Below are 23,465 nucleotides of genomic sequence, written 5' to 3'. Positions count from 1 at the left end.
CTGGCTTGGACATCTCAACTGCCGACGAAGGCTCCATCTATGGTAGAAAGCCTGAATATAGAGTGAATACCCGTAACATCGGCGGTTGGACAGGATATATTCAAGAATACCAGAAAACCGGGACACCTAGCCAGAGGGAACATGCCACATTCCTGAATATGTGGTTAGAAAAATTTATCTTCTGTGGTCGATCAGTAGGACCAACCAACGCCTTCCTCCCTGCAGCTGAACTTCTAGCTAATGGCGCAAGGTTTCCTCTTGGCCGATACCTTCTGAGCTCCACTTATCATCTTCTTCACCAAGTGTCTCAGAAGCTTCTGCTTGGCGAACCCATCGGCAACCTGGGAGGCCCGTGGTGGTTCATCAACATGTGGCTGAATGCCCATATGCACAAACGTTTGCAATGGGACTTTTTTGCTCAACAATTCCCACGAGAAATTCCTGAAGATTATGTGCTCGGGGATGATGAATCGGCAACACGCTCACCCCTCAACTTTGGTGAAGCCATAATCGTCCTCCCTGGAACAGAAGCCAACGAAGACCAAATCGGCAGATTCTTTCAAAGCTTCTATAATGGTCTTTCTCGTGATCATAGGGCCTGGGTACCTTATATCGACGAAGAAAACAGATTCCCCCTTCTTTTCAACTTTGCCGATGACACTCTGAATCAAGATAATGAGCTTATGATGGCTATTATCACTCCCAGGGCAATTCCAGTAAACACATTCGGCAGCGGGAAAAACACCAACATTACATATGAATTTTACAACCCATCGGCAGTATCCCGCCAATTGGCTTTTGGGCAACTGCCAATCAAACTCTGCTTTGCCGATGTGATCAAACCCAGGGAAACAATCACCTGCGGAACAGACTGGAACAAGGTAGTACAACTTTCTCCTGATGCCGATACCACAGATGTCGATATATCCAGCTGGACACCAATATCTTTCATCACCGAGTCATACAAGCAATGGTGGCGAGAGTGGAAAGAGCAACTGTTCGCGACTTCTGTTCACACATATCGGCACATGATCGATTCTGAATATGCAATCCCTGACGACGCGGTAAGTTTCCTTGAACTCCCTTCTGCTTTTCCTTTCATTTATCAGTAACTGATTCCCTTGTAACAGGTTAACAACCCAGCACCATCGGTGAGTAAAAGTGGGAAACCCTTCAACCTCCGGCCTGTTTCCCCAACATCGCCAATCGGCTACAACGCTCCCACCTTAGCCGCTTTGACCCGCCAGAAGATTCTTACTAAGACCATCACTTCTAAGTCCAAATTGGCTACATCCAGGGCTACCCCATCGGCCGCTGCTACAACCTTGGTCAAAGCCTTTAAGGTAACAACCTTGTTTATTTTCACTTATGCCGATCACAAACTATATTAACCTTAATCATCAGGGGGTAAGAGCTGCTACGGGATCGTCATCGGCAATTCCGCCGATATCAAGCACCACTCCTTCAGAGGTAGCTTCTTGACTCTACATTTTATCTGTTAAATATCATATCTTACACTTGTTTTGCAGCAACAATTGGGTACATCGGCAAACGTACCAGATGCCCAAGCTTCACAATCAGGTGTCGATGCCCCCCAGCCAATCGTTGCCGATGTCCAAGCAAAGCGCAAAGCTTCAACAGATACTGAAGCACAGCCAAAACGACAAAGGTCTATGCCGATCCCTACATCTGCCCCAATATCATCGGTCATCATACCTCAAGAACCCACCACCGATGAAGTCACAGAGGATATCCCATCGGCAAGCTCAGCCGATCCACACGACATACCCCAGGTTGCTTCCTCCAGTCAAGCACAGGAAATTGCCTTGAAACAGGTAAACCGATTAACCTATCTGATTTTACAATACTCATACCTACCCCTGATTGATTTCCTTGTCTCTCTTTCAGGAACAAGATTCTCCGAACAGCCTATTTTCCTTCGCCATTGACATTTCTGACGACGATGGAGAGGAAACAAGTTCTTCCCTTGCATTGGGAACAATATCGGCAGAGACTAAATCCAAGTTGGAAACCCTCCTGAACTTGCTACAGCAAAGTACCGCCCAATTGGTAGATGACTCGGACCCCGCAAAGGCAATTTTCAAAGCAATTCGTGGCCAGGTCCCTGCCGATGTTGAAGAAATACTCTTCCCAGCAGCTCATTTAGAAAGCCGTCAACTGCAATATCAACGGGCTGCTCAGCGCATTGCCGATAGAGCAGCTCAAGCTCAACTTAAAGGAGAGATGCTACAACTGAAACAAATCGCTGATGAGAAGCACAAGGGCATCGTCAACTTGCAGACTTCGGGTGCTGCACTTAAGCAGAAAATCTTGGATCTATCGGCAAGGAAGGCAGCTCTATTGGCTGAATTGAAAGAAATCGATGCAGCCTTAACTCATGCTCAACAAGAAGAAAGCCAGCTACCCAACGCCGTCAAAGCCCTTCAGCAAGAAAGAGATATCCAAGCTCGCAAAGCTTTAGCCATGAAGAAGAAACTCAAGCCTGTGGAGGGTGCTGCCGATGACGATATCAAAGAAATGGAAGAAGCCGACCAGATTCGCCTGCGCGCGATATTAGCTATCCAATCTTTGCTGAACGTGTAATCTTATTTATTGTATCGGCACTTTATAAGACATTGATACTCTTGCATAATTCCAGCCGATAGTACTGTTATCGGCACTTATACTCTTATGCATCTGTCCAGATACTAGGGTAATATTTCTTTAAATATTTTCCATTTAACGCTCTGGGAAACACAACCCCTTCGAGGGTTTCTAAAATATATGCATTACCAGGAATAGACTGATTTATCCGATATGGACCTTCCCAATTAGGAGACCACTTTCCAAACTTTGAACTTTTAGTCCCAATCGGTAAAATCAATTTCCAGACCAGATCTCCATCGGCAAACTCTTTTACTTTCACCTTCTTGTCATACCATCTAGCTACTCTTTTCTTATTTTCTTCAATACTAACTAAAGCCCTTAACCGATGACCCGCCACATCTTCCAACTCATCTTTCATAAGAGTATTATACTCATCGGCTGTCAGCTGATTTTGAGAACGTATTCGTCTAGAGCCAACCTTAATTTCCCAAGGCAACACTGCATCGTGTCCATATACTAACTGATAAGGCGTTACTTTGGTTGCACCATGGCATGACATCCGATATGACCACAAGGCTTCATTTAATACTGTATGCCACCTCCTAGGATTTTCTTCAATTTTGCGCTTAATGAGTTTGATGATCCCTTTGTTAGAAGCCTCAGCTTGACCATTAGCTTGAGCATAATATGGAGAAGAATTTAAAATTTTAATTCCCATACCCACAGCAAACTCATCAAATTCTCCTGATGTAAACATAGTGCCCTGATCGGTAGTGATAGTCTGAGGAATACCAAATCGGTAAACAATATGCTCTTTCACAAAATCAATCATATTGACCGATGTCACCTTTTTTAAAGGAATTGCCTCAACCCACTTTGTAAAATAATCGGTAGCAACCAGGATAAATTTATGTCCCTTACTCGATGGCGGATAAATCTGACCAATGAGATCAATAGCCCATCCCCGGAACGGCCATGGTTTGATTATAGGATTCATAGCCGACGCAGGCGCTCTTTGAATATTACCAAACCTTTGACACCCCTGGCATCCCTTAAAATATTTAAAACAATCTTCAAGAATAGTCGGCCAATAGTACCCATTCCTTCTGATCATCCATTTCATCTTGAAAGCCGATTGATGTGCCCCACATACTCCTTCATGAATTTCACCCATCAAGCTTTTCGATTCATCATTGTTAACACATCTGAGTAAAACTCCATCTATAGTTCGATAATATAATTCATCATCGAGGAGCACATATTTGGTAGCTTGGAACCTTATACGTCTCTCAACCTTTCTACCTGGATCCTTTAAATAATCGACAATCTCTTTCCTCCAGTCATCGGTATCAACTGCCGATGTTAGCACTTCCTGAATAGGCTGATACCCTGAAGCATGCTGAGCTAGTCGATTAGCTTCCTCATTATGCAATCGAGAGATATGTTCAAGACGAAAATCTCTAAATCCTTTCAATAATTGCAAACACCTTTCATAATACGAAATCAAGGCTTCACTTCGGCATTCATAACTTCCAGCCAATTGATTTATAACTAGCATAGAATCACCAAAGATTTCCACAACATCGGCACGTATCTCCTTCAGCAATTCTAACCCTTTTATCAAGGCTTGATATTCAGCTTGATTGTTTGTTGCTGTAGCAACAATCGGCAATGAAAACTCATACTTCTTCCCTTGAGGTGAAATTAACACAATGCCGATACCTGCTCCTTCACCACATGTGGATCCATCGAAGAAAAGTGTCCAGGGAGCAATCCCCAGAGAATCCACCGTGTTACAATGCTGAGTGACAAAATCAGCCATCACTTGCCCTTTAACTGCCTTAGTTGATTTGTAGTGTAGTTCAAATTCTGATAATGCTAAAATCCACTTGCCGATTCTACCACTTAATATCGGCATCGACAACATATACTTGACCACATCGTCTTTGCATATGACCGTACATTCGGCAGATAACAAATAATGCCTTAATTTGATACAAGAAAAGTATAAGCACAGACACAATTTCTCGATAGCCGAATACCTTGTCTCAGCATCCACTAATCTTCTGCTCAAATAATAAATAACACGTTCTTTCCCTTCAAATTCTTGAATAAGAGCTGAACCGATAACTGCATCATCAGCTGACAAATATAACCTGAAAGGCTTCCCATGTTGAGGTGGAACTAGCACTGGAGGATTTGATAAATATTTCTTAATTTCATCAAGGGCTAATTGCTGTTCAACTCCCCATACAAATTCCTGATCAGCTTTCAATCTAAGTAATGGGCTGAAAGCCTTGATCTTACCCGACAGATTAGATATGAATCTTCTAATGAAATTAATCTTACCGATCAAAGATTGTAATTCAGTCTTATTGGCAGGAGCAATCACCTTGTTAATTGCATCAATAGACTTCCTACTGATTTCAATGCCCCGCTGATGCACCATAAAACCCAAGAATTGTCCTGCCGATACACCGAATGCACATTTATTAGGATTCATCTTCAATCCATGCTTCCTTGTGCACTCTAGTATCTTTCGCAGATCGGCTAAATGTGCTGTGATATCTCCAGACTTAATTACTACATCATCAATGTAGATCTCCACTAATGTGCCGATGTACTCATGAAAAATAAAGTTCATAGCCCTTTGATAAGTAGCACCGGCATTTTTCAAACCAAACGTCATGACTATCCACTCGAACAACCCCACATGTCCTGGACATCTGAAAGCAGTCTTGGGAATATCCTCCTCAGCCATGAATATTTGATTGTAACCTGCATTACCATCCATGAAGCTAATAATTTGATGTCCAGCCGCAGCATCAATCAACAAATCAGCAATCGGCATTGGATAACCATCCATTGGTGTGGCTTTGTTGAGATTCCTGAAATCAATACAAACACGAAGTTTTCCATTTTTCTTATAAACAGGAACCACATTAGAGATCCACTCTGCGTATCGACATTGCCGAATAAACTTTGCTTCAATTAATTTAGTTATTTCGGCCTTAATGTCAGGAAGTACATTAGGGTTGCATCGGCGCGCTGGTTGCTGATGTGGCCGAAATCCAGATTTGATAGGTAACCGATGTTCAACTATCGATCGGTCTAATCCAGGCATCTCAGTATAATCCCAAGCAAAACAATCTTTATATTCTTTTAATAAATCTATTACTCGCTGCTTACACTTGGAATCTAACTTAGCACTAATAAAAGTAGGTCTTGACCTATTACCATCACCAATATCTACTTCTACTAAATCATCTGCCGATGTGAACCCTTGACCTAATTTCCCATCATCGGCAAACCTATCCATTAAAACTCCTCTTCAGAACCGACTGCTTGGATCGGTGGAATTTCATAATCAGCAACTCTAAGGAACTCTTTTTCCCAAGCTTCTCCTGATATGCATTTAGTTCGCTCATAAGTATCTGATTCTGCCGATGCGATGATATAAGAAGAATCACCAGGGACGATCTCAATCTTATCCCCAATCCACTGTACGAGGCATTGATGCATTGTAGAAGGAACACAACAATTAGCATGAATCCAATCCCTCCCTAGAAGGAGATTATATGCACCCTTGCCGTTGATAACAAAGAACGTCGTTGGCAAGGTTTTGCTGCCGATGGTCAATTCCACGCACACTGCCCCTTTAGCCGGTGACACATTGCCTTCAAAATCTTTCAACATCATATCGGTTTTGGTCAAGTCTTGATCCCCCTTACCAAGTTTCCGATACATCACATAAGGCATAATATTAATCGCAGCCCCTCCATCAATAAGTACCTTAGACACAGGCTGCCCATCAACTCTGCCCTTCACAAATAAAGCCTTAAGATGCTGTCCTCTCGTCATCGGTAGGTTTCTCAAAAACGGCCATCATTGGATCTAGTGTTAACTGAGCTACTTGATCAGAGAGAACAACTTCTTCCTCATTATCAGATAGTGCTAAAAACTCCATCGGCAACATGAATACCATATTAACATCTGCCGATGGACCCTTATTTTTGTGTTTTACCTGCCACTGCTGATGACCAGGCTTTTCATTGGAGGAATTTTCCTCCTGGTATAAATCCTCCTGACGCTCACGTTGCATCCTCCTCCTCTGCGTCTTTGTCAGACCCTCTGGGCACCATCGAGGAAACTTGGTTTTCCAAACCGGCTGATAACAAGTCCTAGTTAGTTCTACGCGACGTATATTAGGGTCCCTGTAGAATATCTCCTCATCAGGAACTCTTGCGTTTGCCATCTCCTCAAGCTCCTCTTGATTCCTTGGAAAATATCCAGCGCGTTTACCAAGCCTCTCATGTACACTAAGTCTGCCCCCCAGCCGATCATGCACTGATGCTCTGCCTCTGATCGGTTCGTTGATAGACAAACCCTGATTACCACGTTGAAACATCCTTTCTGAACGATTGACTCCGTAATAACCATTACACTCAGGGCAATTTTCAACAGTTGGCAATTTAATACCTTCTTCCCAGCAATGGATGAAGAACGGACATCTCCAATGATCTTTATGTCGATTCCACTCTTCCTGACGTCTCATTTCTTGCTGTTGCCGATATCGGTCATTACGTTGACGCCAACCCTCCTGCTGCCTTCGATGAGTAATCACAATGCCAGGTCGAGGAGGTTTTTTGGAACTACTGCTTTCCCCTAGCAAACCCTTACTCTTTGCATCATCGGTAGTTATCCGATGTTGGGGGTCTACTGACGCGTTTTTCTCAGCAGCTTCTGATGTCAATACCTTGGTCTTTCCTTTGGCATCCAACATATTTGCTGGAAAAGGGTGTTGATCAATTTTCATCGGCTTCTGGGTCTTGGAAGTACCAAACTTAATTCTCCCAGATTCAATAGCCGATTGTAACTGTTGCCTGAATACCTTGCACTCATTTGTACTGTGTGAAGTTGCATTGTGCCATTTGCAGTACAAAATCTTCTTCAACTCTTCTGCCGATGGAATCACGTGATTAGGTGACAGCTTAATTTGGCCCTCTTGAAGCAGAAGATCAAATATTTTATCGGCCTTGGTGATATCAAAGGTAAACTTTTCTGGCTCTTTTTGACCAAAGGGACATGATATCGGCTTTTTATTCTTAACCCACTCAGCTAAGCCGATAACTGGTTCTTCATCAGAGTCAGAATCTCCTACCTCTTCAACAAATGATACCTTTTTACTCCAGTTCTTTTTAGGTTCAAAAACCCTAGTGTCCTGATCAGAGATCCTTTGCACAAGATGACTGAGACTTTCAAACTCCTGAGAAGCATATCTGTCCTTAATATGTGGCAATAACCCCTGGAAAGCCAAATCGGCAAGCTGCCGATCATCCAGCACCAGGCTGTAGCACTTATTTTTTACATCTCGTAGCCTTTGTACAAAGCTTTCTACCGATTCATCATTACGCTGTCTCAATTTTACTAAATCGGTAAGCTTCTTTTCATGGATTCCAGCAAAGAAGTACTTATGGAATTGTTTTTCTAGATCAACCCAAGTAATAATAGAATTTGGTGGTAATGAAATGAACCATGTAAATGCTGATCCAGACAAAGATGATGAAAATAATCGAACTCTTAATTCATCTCTGTTAGCTGCCTCTCCACATTGAATAATGAAGCGATTGACATGTTCCATTGTTGATGTATCATCTTGCCCAGAGAATTTAGTGAAATCCGGTACCTTGTACCGATTTGGGAGAGGAATTAAATCGTATGCAGGAGGATACGGAGTCCGATAAGAATACGTATTGACCTTGGGCTTTATCCCAAACTGATCCTTCATAATTTCTGCTATCTTATCGGCCCAAAAAGCATCAGCTTCCTGCTGACGAACTGGTTGAACTTCTACCGGAGGTACCTGCTGACATCCCTCCACATATCTTTGTGGCCCACGATCTCCAGCAATCGGCATATTTGCCGTTACTTGTGGTCTATTAGCCTGTTGGAAAGGATTCATCGGCTGAGCTGCCGATGCTTGATTCTGGAAACCAGCTTGCATATGACCTTGTTGAATCCCTGCCACCTGCTGATTTCGCTGAACTGTATGTTGAACAGGTAACTGTCCTGACCAATCATTATTAGAACTCATCGGTACAAAACTTACCGATGGCTGGTAATTTGCCGATATCGTTGGATAATTATAACTGGTTTGAGGCATGAACTGAACCCCAGTTTGACTCATAGCAGGGGCTTTCTGCTGCATCGGCAGTAAGCTCGCCGATGGACTTGAATTGAATGTTTGAACCATAGGCATCTGGAAACCTCCTGGAGTTGGTTGCACAGAAGTAGTTGCGGCATATTGAGGCACTTGAGCCATCGGCGAAACGGCCGATGATAAAGGCGCTCTTCCTGCTGCATCAAATACTTGAGGTAATCTAGGATTGAAAGCAGATGACTCTGGAGGCATGCCATATCCCCACCAATTAGTAGGAATCTGGTTATTCTGAGACACAGGGCCTGACATAGCTGATGCCGATAGATCTGTATTAAGCTGAACTCGCCCTCCTGGTAACACCTGATCTGATTGTATCGGTGTAGATTGTATATTAGGTGAGCCTGCCAATACTGGAGGGGAAGTAACTTCTGTACCCGCAACGGCCGAAGGAACCGATGGAGTTTTTACAGATGCTGGCTCTGGTTGATGATAGGCAGGCCCAACGTAATGTGGTGCCGCTTGTCCTTCTTTGAGAGTTCGAACCACAGCATTATGAACAGTATTGGACAACACACTGGAATGATTAATCAAAGCATGATTTACTGCAGAATTAACCATCTCTTGAAGTTTACCAGGATTGGAATCAAAGGTAACCTGCCGAGGTAACGGCAAATCTTGCTTCTGGATGACTTGTCCACTCTTGTTCAAGCTAAACGATCTCAGACAAAGCTGCTTGTATTCTTCTACAGCCTTTTCCATAGCTTGCCTCTGTTCTTCCTTGAGATCTTCTTCTGATACTGCGATGATGTTCCCTGGATCGATCTCGGAATTGAACATATTGATTGATTGGTCCCACCGAGCGTGCCAAAAGATGTGTTGATGCAAAAGTGGATCTGCAAACACAAAGGGCTAATACCCGAATCGATATCCAAAGCGTGCCAGTCGATTTGACCTGCTAATCGACAAGGATGAAGAAACGAACACTTTGGTCCTGACAACAGCGATACGCCCGGAAGTCACGGCCAAGAGGTGCTCACGCGGAACTCGAGAATCGCCGAAGATCGCACTGAAGCGATGCAGCTCGCCGAATCAATGAGAACTCGTAAAAAGAAAAAGTATGCAAATTGACGAAGTCGCCGAAAAGTAGATGCAAATAGGAGTAAAAGTTGGTTTTGATATTGATTGATATATATTTTTACATTGCTCCTCACTCCATATTTATACCCTGATCTAAAGAGACACAACCGAACACAACTAGGACACCAATCCCATATCTAAGGAAACACGTGACTCTTACACGAATCATACTCTAACTAATATAGAAAAAGAAATCAACTCCTATCTATTTCCCTGTCCGCCTCAATTACGATGGAAAACTCACCGTCCTCCTTCCCATCGGCATACTCCCTGTTTCATCGGCAGTAGTCTTCAAGCCTCCCTTCATCGGCATATTCCATGTTCCATCGGCAGTAGTCTTCAAGCCTCCCTTTATCGGCATCGACAAAAACACCTCCAACCTCATCGGCAACGCCCGAGTCCAAGTCAACCTTTCCATCGACCACCACCAGCTATCGGCAACCATCTATACAAGCTGGCTTTCATCGGCTATCAAAGTATTCAATAACTTTCCCCTTACCGATTAGTCCACTCCGATTATTTTGACATGTGCAAAAAACGGTGTCAACAAGAGAATGTTTTTGCATGTTTACCAATACCTTGGGTGGACTTAGTACGCAGGAGAGAGTGAGAGACCAAAGAGCCGCAGAGACGCACATGTCTTTTTTGACTCGAATAAGGATCTTATTGTCTAGCAGCCTGTTCGTTTGGCTGTGGTTTGTCGTAAACGATCGTAAATTTCTAGCCAGAATATTATTTTTCTCTCACACAAACTAGTCAGCAATACTTCTTTACGAACCAGCAACGATATAAACCAGCCAACCGAACAGGCCGTAGATACCTTGAACAGTTGAACGATGTCTTGTTTTCTTCAAACAAAACCAACGAAGAAAGAAAACAAGGACGGCAAAGTTTGCTGGAGGTGACTATGCCGTACATAGTTCCACTAGGAATGAGAATATATACAGATGCTTTGTTTAGTTTTTGGATGTACTCCACTATAAACATTTGTCCCTTTCATATAGACAATTAAAGAAGCATGGCTATTTCTCTACAAAGGAACATAAATGTACTCCAAATTTGTCGAGCGGATCCGTCGATCCTTTAGTGTCCAATGTCCATGCAAAACTAGGCGTAGCCATTAACTCCAAGACCATTATTTGTTTGATTGTTTTTATAAGCTGTCAAAATCCAAATAAATTTTACTATCAAAAAGGGACGGGTGGACTTTCATTAAACTATGCCCACTAATCAAATGCTTGGTATAAATTATCCCATTTCATAATATTTGATTTAGCTTACTTACATAAAGTATTAGCATCCAAAAAATGATTTCACGCACGTACTCTTTACTATAATGTTTTATACAATAAACATCTTCCCAACAAAAAAAAACAATTGTTTGTTGCTTAATAATGAAACAATAAGGTAGTGTAGACACCAAAGAAGGACCAGCACAGATACAGGGGGTGTTTGGTTTCTCCTCCTAAACTTTAGTCGCTGTGCCATCAGATGTTTGACACATGGAGTATTAAATATAGACTAATTATGAAACCAATTGCATAGTTTGTGACTAATTTGCGAGACGAATCTTTTAAACCTAATTAGTCAATGATTTGACAATGCTGTGCTACAGTAAATACGTGCTAATGACAGATTAATTATGCTTAATAAATTCGTCTCGTGGAGTACTGACAGATTCTATAATTTATTTTTTTATTAGTATCCAAACACCCCATACAACACCCTCATACGACACCTCCTAAATTTTAGTCATCAGATCTTTTATTATCATACACTTGATGGTGCTATCACTAGGTTGCTTTAGCTGACAGTCAGCATTAAAAATCATTAATCTCGTATAACCAATATGTGCTTCTGCTACATTTCTACTAGAAATACTGCACCATGTCTAGGACTCACCAAACTATTGTTTTCTTCAGAATTTTATACACCCATATAGTTTACTAAATGTGTCGTTGTACCATTCACTTGTCCCTGTGTCAAAATATATATTACTTCTGTGAAAATTAATACATTGTTTTGAAAAGGATGCTTTTCAGCAATTTTTTTTGGCGGGGTGAGCATTTTGATTGGTTCCATTAACTTTGTGATTGCGGCTACACGCCGCCGCCGTCGCAAATGACAATGCCAAGTTCTTGTAAAATTGTTCCACTGGGAGACGGAGCATACTATGGAGCATTCCTGCTAACAACAAACACCGTTGCTTGAATTATGCTATTGGTCTAAGTAATTAAATGAGCTGTATATGTTTGTGTTCTCATAGCCGAGGGAAAAGCGAAGCTTGCCTGTTGTGGTTCTAGGTTAATGATTGCTTATTGGAACGCACATAAACGTCAACGATGTTTCCCATCCTGTAATTGGATCCACTGAGCCAATATTAAAAGCATATAGATTGACAATATAAAAAAGGTTGGCTATATATGTCAATCCATTTAGATGATGGTCAAAGTTAGAAAATTTTTATTTAGGAAAAACTTAGATGCACTAATTCTATCAACTACTATACGAGGAAGTATGCACGTGTAAAGCGAAACAAATGTGACCACCAATGATACCCTCAGGGCGTTCGGCCTTCTAGACGGGACCGATCCCGCCTGCCCCCGCGCCACGCATCATCCGCCCCCTCCCGCGCTGCGTGCCTCCCGCCCGGACTACCTCTGCCCGTCGTGGCTATGCGCCCATCCGCTTGCTGCGGCCACTGCCAAGGCCCGTGCCGCTGATGGGCTTTGCACTGGCGACCTCCGCTTCACTCCATGGCATCGAACTCCGCGTTGGCATCGAGCTCCACGTCGACGAGCCTTTTGTAACCATATGTTTCACGCGTTTCATCTATATGTTTCATGTGTTTCATCTATATGTTTCATGTGTTCCATCTTGACGTTGCAAAGGGTCTGATGTTACATATGTTGTAATAGCTACACATGTATGTTTCAAGTGTATGTTCCACATGTTTCATCTATTTCAGTCACATGTTTCATGTGTTTCATCTAGACGTTGCAATGACTATACATGTATTTTTCAAGAGTATACTGCATATGTTGCAACGGTCAGACGAGATGAGACGTTAGGACGAGGGAAGGGGGTGCGTCCGAGACAGAGCGCGGCGGAGGACGGGGGCGCGACAGGGATGGTGCCGCGGCGAGGGGAGGAGTGCGGCATGGCGGGGGAAGGAGCACGACGGGCTTAACACCGGGTCGTAGCCGGGATGGGATTGAGTCACGCGATGGGTCGCAGATGGCCGGACGTGATTCGCTGGCGCGGGTTCTGATGCGAGCGCGGAGGCGTCCGATGTGACGTGGGTGCAGGCGTTCGAGCTGCGTCCGGACACGGGCCTAGGGCCGAACGTTCGGGCGCTAGCCCTGCCGAAAAAGGGGCAGTGCTTATTTGAAGGTGACAGCAGGAATTTCGGCAATAGATTGAACCTGATAAAAGAGGGTACAAACAGAAAAAAAACAAGAAAATAAATCTCCTTCGCTACAAAATGTCATCATTCTGCTGCCATCTCGACCCACGAGAGGTTTCTTCATTGGAAGTTTCTCCTATTTCTCATGTTTCAGAGTATAATGTGTCAGTGGCATTGAAAGCTCAGTGGATGCCCTTTTGAAATGTTTTCGCCGTGCCCTTTATTTATTAGGAAAAAAAAGAGAAGAGGCCATACAAGTCACAGAAACCACATCATTTTTTGTACTACTTTCTTGTGGAGCCAAATGCCAAGAGCCACCCACCCAGCCAGGCTTTTGTATCCCCAGATGTCCGGCGATAAGCGTAACCATGTATCAGAAATTCTCGTGATACTTTGACCCAAACGAAAGCAAGATCCTCATCACGCCTGGAAAACGAAAGAGACGAGACGTCTAAACCCATGGGACTCTGCTCGTCTGCCGCTGCTGAGAAACGCCGGCGCCTCCCACCAACCGGAGCCGCAGTTTCTTTCTCGACCCGGGCGGGGACCAACCAACCGTGCACGAAGACCAGCTTCCTTCGCGTTCGCCTCTGACTGTCAACTGCCATCCCATCCGACCGCAAGGCACCACCGACCTTCCAGGTTGCTTCCTCAAACAAAAGCCAGGTATGAACCGCGTGCCTGCCCTCTTTTCCTGTCACATGACATCACCGCGGTCAGAGTTCAGAAACGTCGTCGTTGCAACACGGGCAAGAAACACGAGCATGCATGACATTTTGACATTGGTTTCTGTTGTCCCAGTTACATTAATCTAGACGTTCAGTATCCGTGGGCTGGGCCTGCAGGGAATCCAGTTCGTCCGGTACACATGTTCCAGAATCCAGATGTTGGAATAAATAAACTTGCAATTGACGTTTTTGTAAAGAAAAGATTCCTCAAGGGAAATTGAAATTGCACACGCCCTATGGCCAATGATATTATATACATGGAACTATGGAAACACCCTGTGATCGTCATCATCAGGAGCATGACATCAGAATCCTCTGCTGCAAATTCAGCAAACGTTTTCCCTTATCTGAATTTCTGATGGATGTACCGGCAATTCGTATATATTTGCAGGTCGTTTAGTTTTGCCCCTCTATGTGGGCCAAAACCAGATGAACCTTGACACAAGCCTCATTTGATTGCCTTCTACTCCCGCCTGGCCAATCATGCATGATTCCTATCTGAATCCATCGTAGTAGCGTAGGGTGATTAAGAAACATGCATGAACCAAAGAACTGCAGTCAATTTGTCACACCATAATATTCAGTATTTCCTGCAAACCGCGGGCACAAGATGGACCTGATGGTGCTCAAGATTCAAGTCAATAAAGATGGGAAAGCAGATCAGACCAAGGTCATGTCGTGCAGGTTTCCAGAATCCAGCCTCAAAGAACCTTCCATCATTTCTTTCAACTTTGAGTGGCAAAAAATATTAACAGGACAGGAGAGATTTTTCAGATTACTACCAAATTGTGAAGAGTAGTCATAGAATGATCATTTGACGTAATCACATAGGCGGTAACAAGAATTATATAGTACTCCTGGAGCAGAGCATCTTTGTTTCTACAAGAAGAGTCCACAGTATGTACAATCCAACAGAAATGATAGAAAAAAAATCAGTAATAAAACTAATGCTCTTTTTTTTATAACGAAAAAAAAGCTAATGCTCTTTGTAGCGGAAACAACCTCTGACTGGAAATAGTTGACTGAGCGAGGGATATACCAAGCATTTGGGGTTTCACTCAAAATCAATGACTTGAGCCCATCAAACTGTTCTCTCATATTTTGTGGAGGCAAAACTGTTCGCTCATATTTGTGGAGGCATTGTAATTGTATGCTTGTCCTCAGAAATGGATAAGCCATAATCAGCAATAAACTATACAAAGCTATTTTTAGGGAAGGAGGATAATCAGCAACATATTCGACCCAGAGCAACGTTTCAATGACCTGCCCTTGCTTATTCACAATCACAGCTATTTTATCCTTTTCTGGTGTATCATGAGCTCATAAAAAGAAATAACCATCTTCAATCTCATGCAGACAATGGAAGGTCATGCAACTTAATAGATGGTTATTTCTCCATCACTCCAAAGATACTTCTCATCCAAACAGGGCCTAAACATTTCAATGAAATACCAACATGATGGGAATAAAACTGTAGCAATTAAAAAGAGCATGGATTCATCCATCTGATGAATAAATGCAAACTGAAAATAGAAGTCATATTTAGTTAGCTAGAAGGAATGGAGAAATTCGCTAGGGTGGGTCTGAGCGTCCATGTACAACTCTCTCTAGGACACCACTAAGGCGTGTTGTATTAAACTTTTTCTCTACCTTAATACAAAGACGCGCAAATCTTTTGCGTGATCGAGAAAAAAAAATCTTTTTGAAATAAAAAGATTTGGATTTCTGCGGCTTGGAATTACTCTGGATGAATCAGGGTTCGATTCAAGTGGCTGACAGAAAAGGGAAAACAAACACCAGATTGAACTTTGCTCGGGTGTCAGTTTCCATCTAATGCTAACACTCAGTGAAGTCGATCCACTCTTGTCTGCAAGGTTTATATGGGCCCTGCTACTCTGAGATTATATGGGCCAAGCTACTCTGAGATTATATGGGCCCTGAGAGCAAGTTCAATAGGCCAAAATTGGCCCGGTTTCTCCTACGCTTTCACGTTTCGCAATCGACGCGAGCCGGTTTCTCCCCCATTCGTCTTCCACAAACCCCCAAAACCATCGCGCCGCCGCCATGTCCTCGTCGGCGTCTCCGGCGAACCGCCGTCCCCCGGGCCCGCTGGCGCTGGGGCTGGAGTCGTCGGCGAACAAGATCGGCATCGGCGTGGTCTCCCTCTCGGGGGACATCCTCTCCAACCCGCGCCACACCTACGTGACCCCGCCGGGCCATGGCTTCCTTCCCCGGGAGACCGCGCAGCACCACCTCGGGCACCTCCTGCCTCTCCTCCGCGCCGCGCTCGCCGAGGCCGGTGTGGCCCCCGCTGACCTCGCGTGCGTCTGCTACACTAAAGGCCCCGGCATGGGCGGGCCACTCCAGGTCGCCGCCGCGGCCGCCCGCTCGCTCTCCCTGCTCTGGAGGAAGCCGCTCGTGGCGGTCAACCACTGCGTTGCGCACATCGAGATGGGCCGCGCGGTCACTGGGGCCGTGGACCCCGTCGTGCTCTACGTCTCCGGCGGAAACACGCAGGTTATCGCCTACAGCGAGGGGAGGTACAGGATCTTCGGGGAAACCATTGATATCGCCGTCGGGAACTGCCTTGACCGATTCGCCAGGGTCCTTGAGCTTTCCAATGACCCTAACCCCGGCTATAACATCGAGCAGGTAAATTGTTCCATCAAATGCTAATTTGATTCTCCAATAGCTGTGGCTTAATGTTGTTTTAATTCTAGCTGTACATGCACATATATGCTTGTTTGTGTGAGTGTTTTTCTAGCACGAAGCCTTGTCACCATCAGCCACTGCATCACATACATGTAAATGCCTTGGGTGGCAAACCATGAGGACTTTAGTATGTAAGGGTGTTTATGAGTCTGGGAGCTATTGGTGGAGCTTTGGTACCTCTTGAGCTTTTTACTGATCCTAGCCACTAGTATTTGGTTGGCAAACCACTAGCTATCAGTGGAGCCTTGGGTGGCAAACCACTAGTATTTTATTGAACAATTGACCCACACAACGAAATTCATAGGCAGTTTAACTTATGCTGGCTGTGCATTTAGTGGCTAGTTTGTCGACTCTGTCAAATCAGTCGGGTTGTTGTACGTGTGGGCAAGATTACTTTTCTATGTTTGGTTGAAACATTGTAGGGATCATATGGTTATATTTTTGTATTGAGCTATACAATATGCTGGGCAGATCCTTTGTTGTTTTGTGCGACAGTGCTTGCGTAACGATGTTCTCCATGGATTTATTCAGTCTATGTGATCACTTGTGTTTCCTCATTTTCTCTTGAACTAACACATGTAGGTAGTCAAAACTATCTCAGTGCTATTTTGCCATCTCATACAATCAGCCAAACAGAATTTAGCTTTTTATATACAGCTGAAGAACATGTATAGGGTGTTCGGTTTGAGAAAAGAGTCCATCTACCCATTCCACACTTTTTTTTTGTTTGGTTTGTGGAATGGAATAGGTTGATGCATCATCACCTCAGTCCTCACAAGCTAATAGTTAGTACTAGTATGAGGAATGGAGTCATTCTGCCAAATTTTAGTTTGGAATGGACTCATGATGCACTACCTCATCTAGGATGGTTTGATTCCTCAAACCAAACACCCTATTATTGTATGATCATGTCCAGGTCGAGTGCATCCATTGGGTTGTTTGGTCGTTTAGGCACTTTGACCTGTAATGGGATCATAATTAGCTTCATCCCAAGATTATGTATGCTCCGTTATTTCTCAATCCTTTATTTGACTATATTGAGACTAAATTTAGCTGACTATATTGAAGTTGGGCTGCATGTATTGGGTTGGCTGTATGTGCTAATTTATTTGAGTGGGAGGGAGTAGATGTTATTTGATATGCTGCATGTAACCATGCTGGATGACACTGCAGCAATAATGGGTATGGGTTGTGTGTTTCCATGTAGATGGAAGGATAATAGGCTTTTGAGCCCTGGAAGCCTTCCCATTTTATCCCTGGATATAGAGGGCTTGAGCTTATAGGATAATCCCAGGATGTCCCAATTTGTTTGGCCTATGTTCAGATTCAACTTCAACTTAGAGGCTAGTTGAAGGTGGAGATAGGCTAAACAGGTTGGAGCTTTATGCGTAGTGTAAGCATATAAGCCATAAGGGTCTTCTTAGTCAAGGGCAATATCTGCTTAATTTATCTCTCTGTAAATTTACTAGAAGCTATTGCTACACTCTGTTTCTGGATTGCTGATTGACATGTCATCGGATACATCACTAACATCAGTGCATGATAGTTTGTTATTTATACTTATGTTTGCATTGCAACTTTGCATCTGAATGTTACAAGGGTCTGTACATTCTGATTATCCCTCTGCTGCATGTCATCATTGGGTTAGCTATGTTTTGGAGGTCGATCGTTGTCTATGGGTGGCATGATGGGCCCTGCTCTCATGGAAAGGTGTGTGTTAGGATGGTAGTTAGGTATACATTGGTCTGTAGGATTGGCTGAAAGCATGGTAAACTGTAAATGATCTGTGATCTGAGCAGTGATTATATAAGTAATATTGTTTTATATGGTGTTATTCTTTCATGGAATCACCACAACCAGTCAGACACAGTAAAGGGATTTTGCTTAATCCCAGTCATAATCTTGATTATTTATTACAATTGTATGCCCATCAGCCAAAATAAGTGTCATTTTTGGGTTGTCTACAGTTAATGCATTCAACCTTTGATCACCAATATATTTTCAAATATTTTTATGAAACTTTTGAAAATGGGTATGGCTAGATTTGTCTTCAAAAGGAATATTGTAAGCTTTATATATTTAGCACTGGCAAATTAGCAGGCTTTATATTAGTAATTAATGGTCAAGATAGTGTCTTTGTGACCATGCAGCATTGCATCTGTTCTGAACAACACTTAGTTTTGACAGGATGTTTTTTTTAAATAAGCTCATAAAAGCATTTTGCTATTTGTGCTGATCAAAGTTGGGCCAAACTATAGAGTCTCCTTCATGAAAGCCTGAAATGCTGCTAATTCAGTTCTCTTCCAAGACAGTTCACTTCTTACTTGATCCTAGAGGATAGTTACTGTTACTGTATACTTATTACTTCCCTTCATATCGCAACTAAAATCAAAATCGTGGTTCCTATGGTTTTATTATTCATAACATTAAGGATTTATCTTACTCAAGGTTTAAGCATTTTCCTTTTTGTCATAAAAACATCATTTTGACTACTACTGGTACCTGCTTGCTCTAACTAGAAGTATAGAACTGCATTGTCTGCCTACCCACCTTACTTGGGCTGCTGCCTTGCTGGACTAGTTCCCGAGCTAGGAGTTTTTTGGTCACCATCCTATTAGGATCACCACTTATGGCTAAATTGTGGTGGCTGAGTAGTGCCCAGCGCCTTGGCGACCCAGGTGGCTTCCTTTTAGAAAACTGATTCTCTTTAACTTTTAGCTATGCTGAAATCATAATCATTAGAGGCCCATTCCACATAGCTTTGAAGTTCTTCAGTGCTATCTTATTTTACTCCATGTTCGTATCATAGGCAATATTGGGGATTCCTGCCATCACGTCAAAGAGAATCTTGGTCAAGTTACAATGTTACATATCTTACTGTTTTTTTTGCCTCTTCTGCTGTTTTTCTGTAGTTGCCTATTCACAAATATTTCAGTTATGTTAGCTTTAAGTTGTGGAAACTGGAAACCTCTCACCTTGATTAGCAATTTAACTTGTTTAGCAAATAGGATTTATTTCAGGAGTGGTAAATCATGGTATAATTCTTAATGCTTTATTATTAACATTGGCAACAATATGGATTCTGTCTGTGTGAATCTTTCAAGAGAGTACTTCTGAGGTAGTTCCACATGATATTGTTATCTACCATTCTACCTTCATTATTGTACTACCTGTCAGGCTGTCACCATTAGCATTTTTCTTCTTTTTTTTGTTTTGTTTTGAAGACATTTTCTCTTTGAACAGATTTACAACATGGCACATTCTTTTCTCATCCTTGAGTTTGGTTTCTTAATGTACTGTATTTATTTTCCTTGTCCAGCTTGCAAAGAAGGGAGAAAAATTCATTGATCTCCCTTATGTTGTGAAGGGTATGGATGTGTCATTTAGTGGCATATTGAGTTTTATTGAAGCTATGACGATTGAAAAGCTTAAAAATAATGAGTGCACACCTGCAGACCTATGCTACTCATTGCAGGTACTCGCATGCTCTTGACTTTCTCCCCCTTATGGATAATAATTGGTTATGCTTTGTTGACAGCGACACTGATGAAAGTCATAATTTGCGCAGGAAACTGTCTTCGCCATGCTTGTTGAAATTACTGAACGTGCAATGGCGCACTGTGATTCAAAGGACGTTCTTATTGTTGGTGGCGTTGGTTGCAACGAACGTTTACAGGAGATGATGAGGATTATGTGCTCAGAAAGAGGGGGTAGGCTGTTTGCAACTGATGACCGCTATTGTATAGACAATGGGGCAATGATTGCATACACTGGTTTACTGGCGTATGCACATGGTGTGACCACTCCCCTGGTGGAGTCGACATTTACGCAAAGATTCCGAACTGATGAAGTTCATGCGATTTGGAGAGAGAAGGAGATGCCGGTGCTAAATAACATCCATTTAGATGCAATGGCTGAAGTATCTAAAGATGAAGCCTCCATCCCGACACCAATCGTTGTAGATTCCTGAGGTACAATTGGCCTATACAATTATGTCTTGCTGCTAATGTTTTTTCATGATAGCTAATGCAATTTGGATTGCTGGAGACAATCCCTACCAATTACTCCCTCCATTCCAAATTATAAGACGTTTTGGCTTTTCTAGATACATAGTTTTTGTTATGCACACATAGTTAAAGCAACATATCTAGAAAAGCCAAAACACCTTATAGTTTGGAATGGAAGGAGTACTTGACAATTCATGTGGAATTGTGGTTGATATGGTGGTGCGTGTGATCCCACTTCCCATGCGTTTGATTTTTCTACATGATGAATATGCTCTACAAATGAAGCTTTCTCACCAAGTGCACAAACCATGCTGTTAATTGCAAAATTATGCAACTTTTTTGGACAATATGAAACAGAAGGAACCATTACATATTTTTTATTTTTTTATGCTTCACTGCTTATCCTCATGTGTTTTATTTCTGAACAGTCACAACCCGACGAGCTAATGGTGGGTGTTTCTTTTCTGTCACAGGCAGTAAGGGCCTGTTTGGTTGGAGACCCGGAGGACTTGCCTGGCAAAAAGTGTTGCCTGGAAAGTTGAGGATTTTTGCCTGACCAGATAAGTCTGAAGAAGGTCTGTTTGGTTGGAGACCTGTGCCTGAAAAAGGCTAATAAAAGATACAGTACATATTTAAAAGCTAATAAAAGGTATAATACCATATTTAAACTTACACGGTTATGGTTATAAATAATAATAAATAAATAAAAGCATCCCTATTTTCTCAATTAATAATATATTTGAAATTACAATTACAAATAAAGTTAATAGATTTCCTAGCTATTTAAAAAATGTCATAAGGAAAGAACGTATGAGGAAGAAAGATAATTATAATTATACTGCACACATTATGCTAATTTTAACATGAACATGATCAACCGAGGGGAGAAAGACTAAAAAATATAAAATATACAAAAAGTTTGTACACATGGCTGTGAAAAAAGAAATAGAATATGCCTGAGAAGTTTAATAAAAAAGAAAATATATTTTCTTCTATATAAAACTTTAGCATCATTCGTGTAATATATATTATTATAATACAAAAATAATATAAATAAAACCTTTAATAAAGTAATATAATAGTAGGTAGTCTACCAAATGAACATTATTAGCCCAGGCAACTTCCGTGCAGGCACCAGGCGCTTGATTTTGATGGCCTGCGGAGGATCTACTTGCCTGGCACAGGCAGCTAACCAGGACACGAACCAAACATGGCACAGGCAGGGTACAGGCAGCGGACCGGCCAGGCAAAGTTGCTTCAGGCTCTATGCTTGTTTGGTTACTATACTGGCCTGGGGAGGCCTGGCCAGGCAGCTCGCTCAGCCGCAGGCGTAGGAAAATGAACGCCTGAGATCCTTGCCTGGCGCAGGCAACTTTTCCAGGTTACAAAGGGCATGTTTGGTTGAAGACCTGGAGGACTTGCCTGGCAAAAAGTGTTGCCTGAGAGTTGTCTGAAAAGTTGATGATTTTTGCCGAGCCAGACAAGTCTGAAGAAGGTCTGTTTGGTTGAAAGCATGTGCCTAGATAAAAATGATCATAATACCATCTTTAAAACATACATTAATGTTATAATGTATAAACAATAAATAAATAAATAAATAAAAATGATCCACATATTTTCTCAATTAATAATATATTTCAAATTATAAATAAATTTAATAGATTTGCTAGCTATTAAAAAACATCACAAGAAAAAACACATGAGAAAGGAAGATAATTGACACTGCTCACACTGCTAATTTAGCGTGAACATGATCAACGAAAGGGATAAAGAATATAGAAAATATAAAATATACAAAACAAAAACTACACGGTGATATGACATGGTTCCCTTTTACCTTGATCACTGTTTCCATGCCAGGCAACCGCGTCAGCACCCAGGTAGTCGAATTCGGTCGCCTGGCTCACGTTGCCCTTGCCTGGTCCAGTCATCATTTGAGGGCTCCAACCAAACACCTCACAGGCAGACTCCAGGCAGCTGCAAATCCAGGCAAAAGTAGTCCAGGGTCTGATCTAAACAAACCCTAAATGCTTGTACGGGAAGGTCTAGAATCACTCCTGCATGTGATACCTTTGCTTGCTGATTGGGACAACAGGTGGCTCCGTATTGTTGTGCTGCTGTATGAACTGCAGCAGGTAAAATGAATATGTTGTATGGCTGACATACCTGACGATAGTTGACATGGATCAAACTTCACCAATCACCCTAACATTCTGGCTAGTTATTTTTCTTCATAGAGTGAACTTCTGATTGCTGTTAACCTTATAGACGCATTTCCACAAAGTTAGGTTAACTCTTAAGTTACTCTTGTGTTGGTAATCTGTTTCCGTTCTAAAGCAGTCCCTTTTGGATGGACATTCTAAGGACCCGTTTGGAGGAGCTCCGGGGGGCTCCGGCTCTAGTACTGATCATGCACTGTAGCACGGAGCCGGCGGAGCTCGAAATCGTGGCTTCGCCGGCTCTTCCTCTTTTCGGCTTCTTTTCAGTTCATTTTGCGCATCGATTTCTGAAACGGCTCCTGCTACAGTATCGCTACAGTACCTAAGGTGAGGAGCCGGAGCCGTCGGGAGCAGCGCCAAATGCGTCCTAAACCCCACAAACGTGTGTATAGATTGCGTTACACAGAAGCTAATGTAACGTGGATAATGATTTGGTTGAGTTGGGCAGTGGCCTTTTTTACCTTCCATGACGCTATGCAGATCATGGAT

The 23,465-nt window shown here is 42.6% G+C and overlaps 2 protein-coding genes across 2 annotated transcripts; both read left to right on the top strand.

Moving 5' to 3' along the window:
- The first annotated feature begins 951 nt into the window (after window positions 1-951).
- LOC136515530 (uncharacterized) lies at window positions 952-1,949 on the top strand. The gene is made up of 5 exons (XM_066509093.1): window positions 952-1,064; window positions 1,131-1,343; window positions 1,405-1,470; window positions 1,530-1,581; window positions 1,909-1,949. The coding sequence occupies exons 1-5, from the start codon at window positions 1,029-1,031 to the stop codon at window positions 1,947-1,949; spliced, it is 408 nt and encodes a 135-aa protein (XP_066365190.1). The 5' UTR covers window positions 952-1,028.
- Window positions 1,950-16,053: 14,104 nt separating this feature from the next.
- LOC136517319 (uncharacterized) lies at window positions 16,054-23,260 on the top strand. The gene is made up of 4 exons (XM_066510870.1): window positions 16,054-16,690; window positions 20,070-20,225; window positions 20,319-20,721; window positions 21,231-23,260. The coding sequence occupies exons 1-3, from the start codon at window positions 16,103-16,105 to the stop codon at window positions 20,718-20,720; spliced, it is 1,146 nt and encodes a 381-aa protein (XP_066366967.1). The 5' UTR covers window positions 16,054-16,102; the 3' UTR covers window position 20,721; window positions 21,231-23,260.
- Window positions 23,261-23,465: the final 205 nt, after the last annotated feature.

This window comes from Miscanthus floridulus, chromosome 17, assembly GCF_019320115.1.
Source record: "Miscanthus floridulus cultivar M001 chromosome 17, ASM1932011v1, whole genome shotgun sequence".
NCBI lineage: Eukaryota > Viridiplantae > Streptophyta > Magnoliopsida > Poales > Poaceae > Miscanthus > Miscanthus floridulus.
Note: the sequence above shows the minus strand (reverse complement) of the source record. Positions and strands in the feature narration are given on the sequence as shown.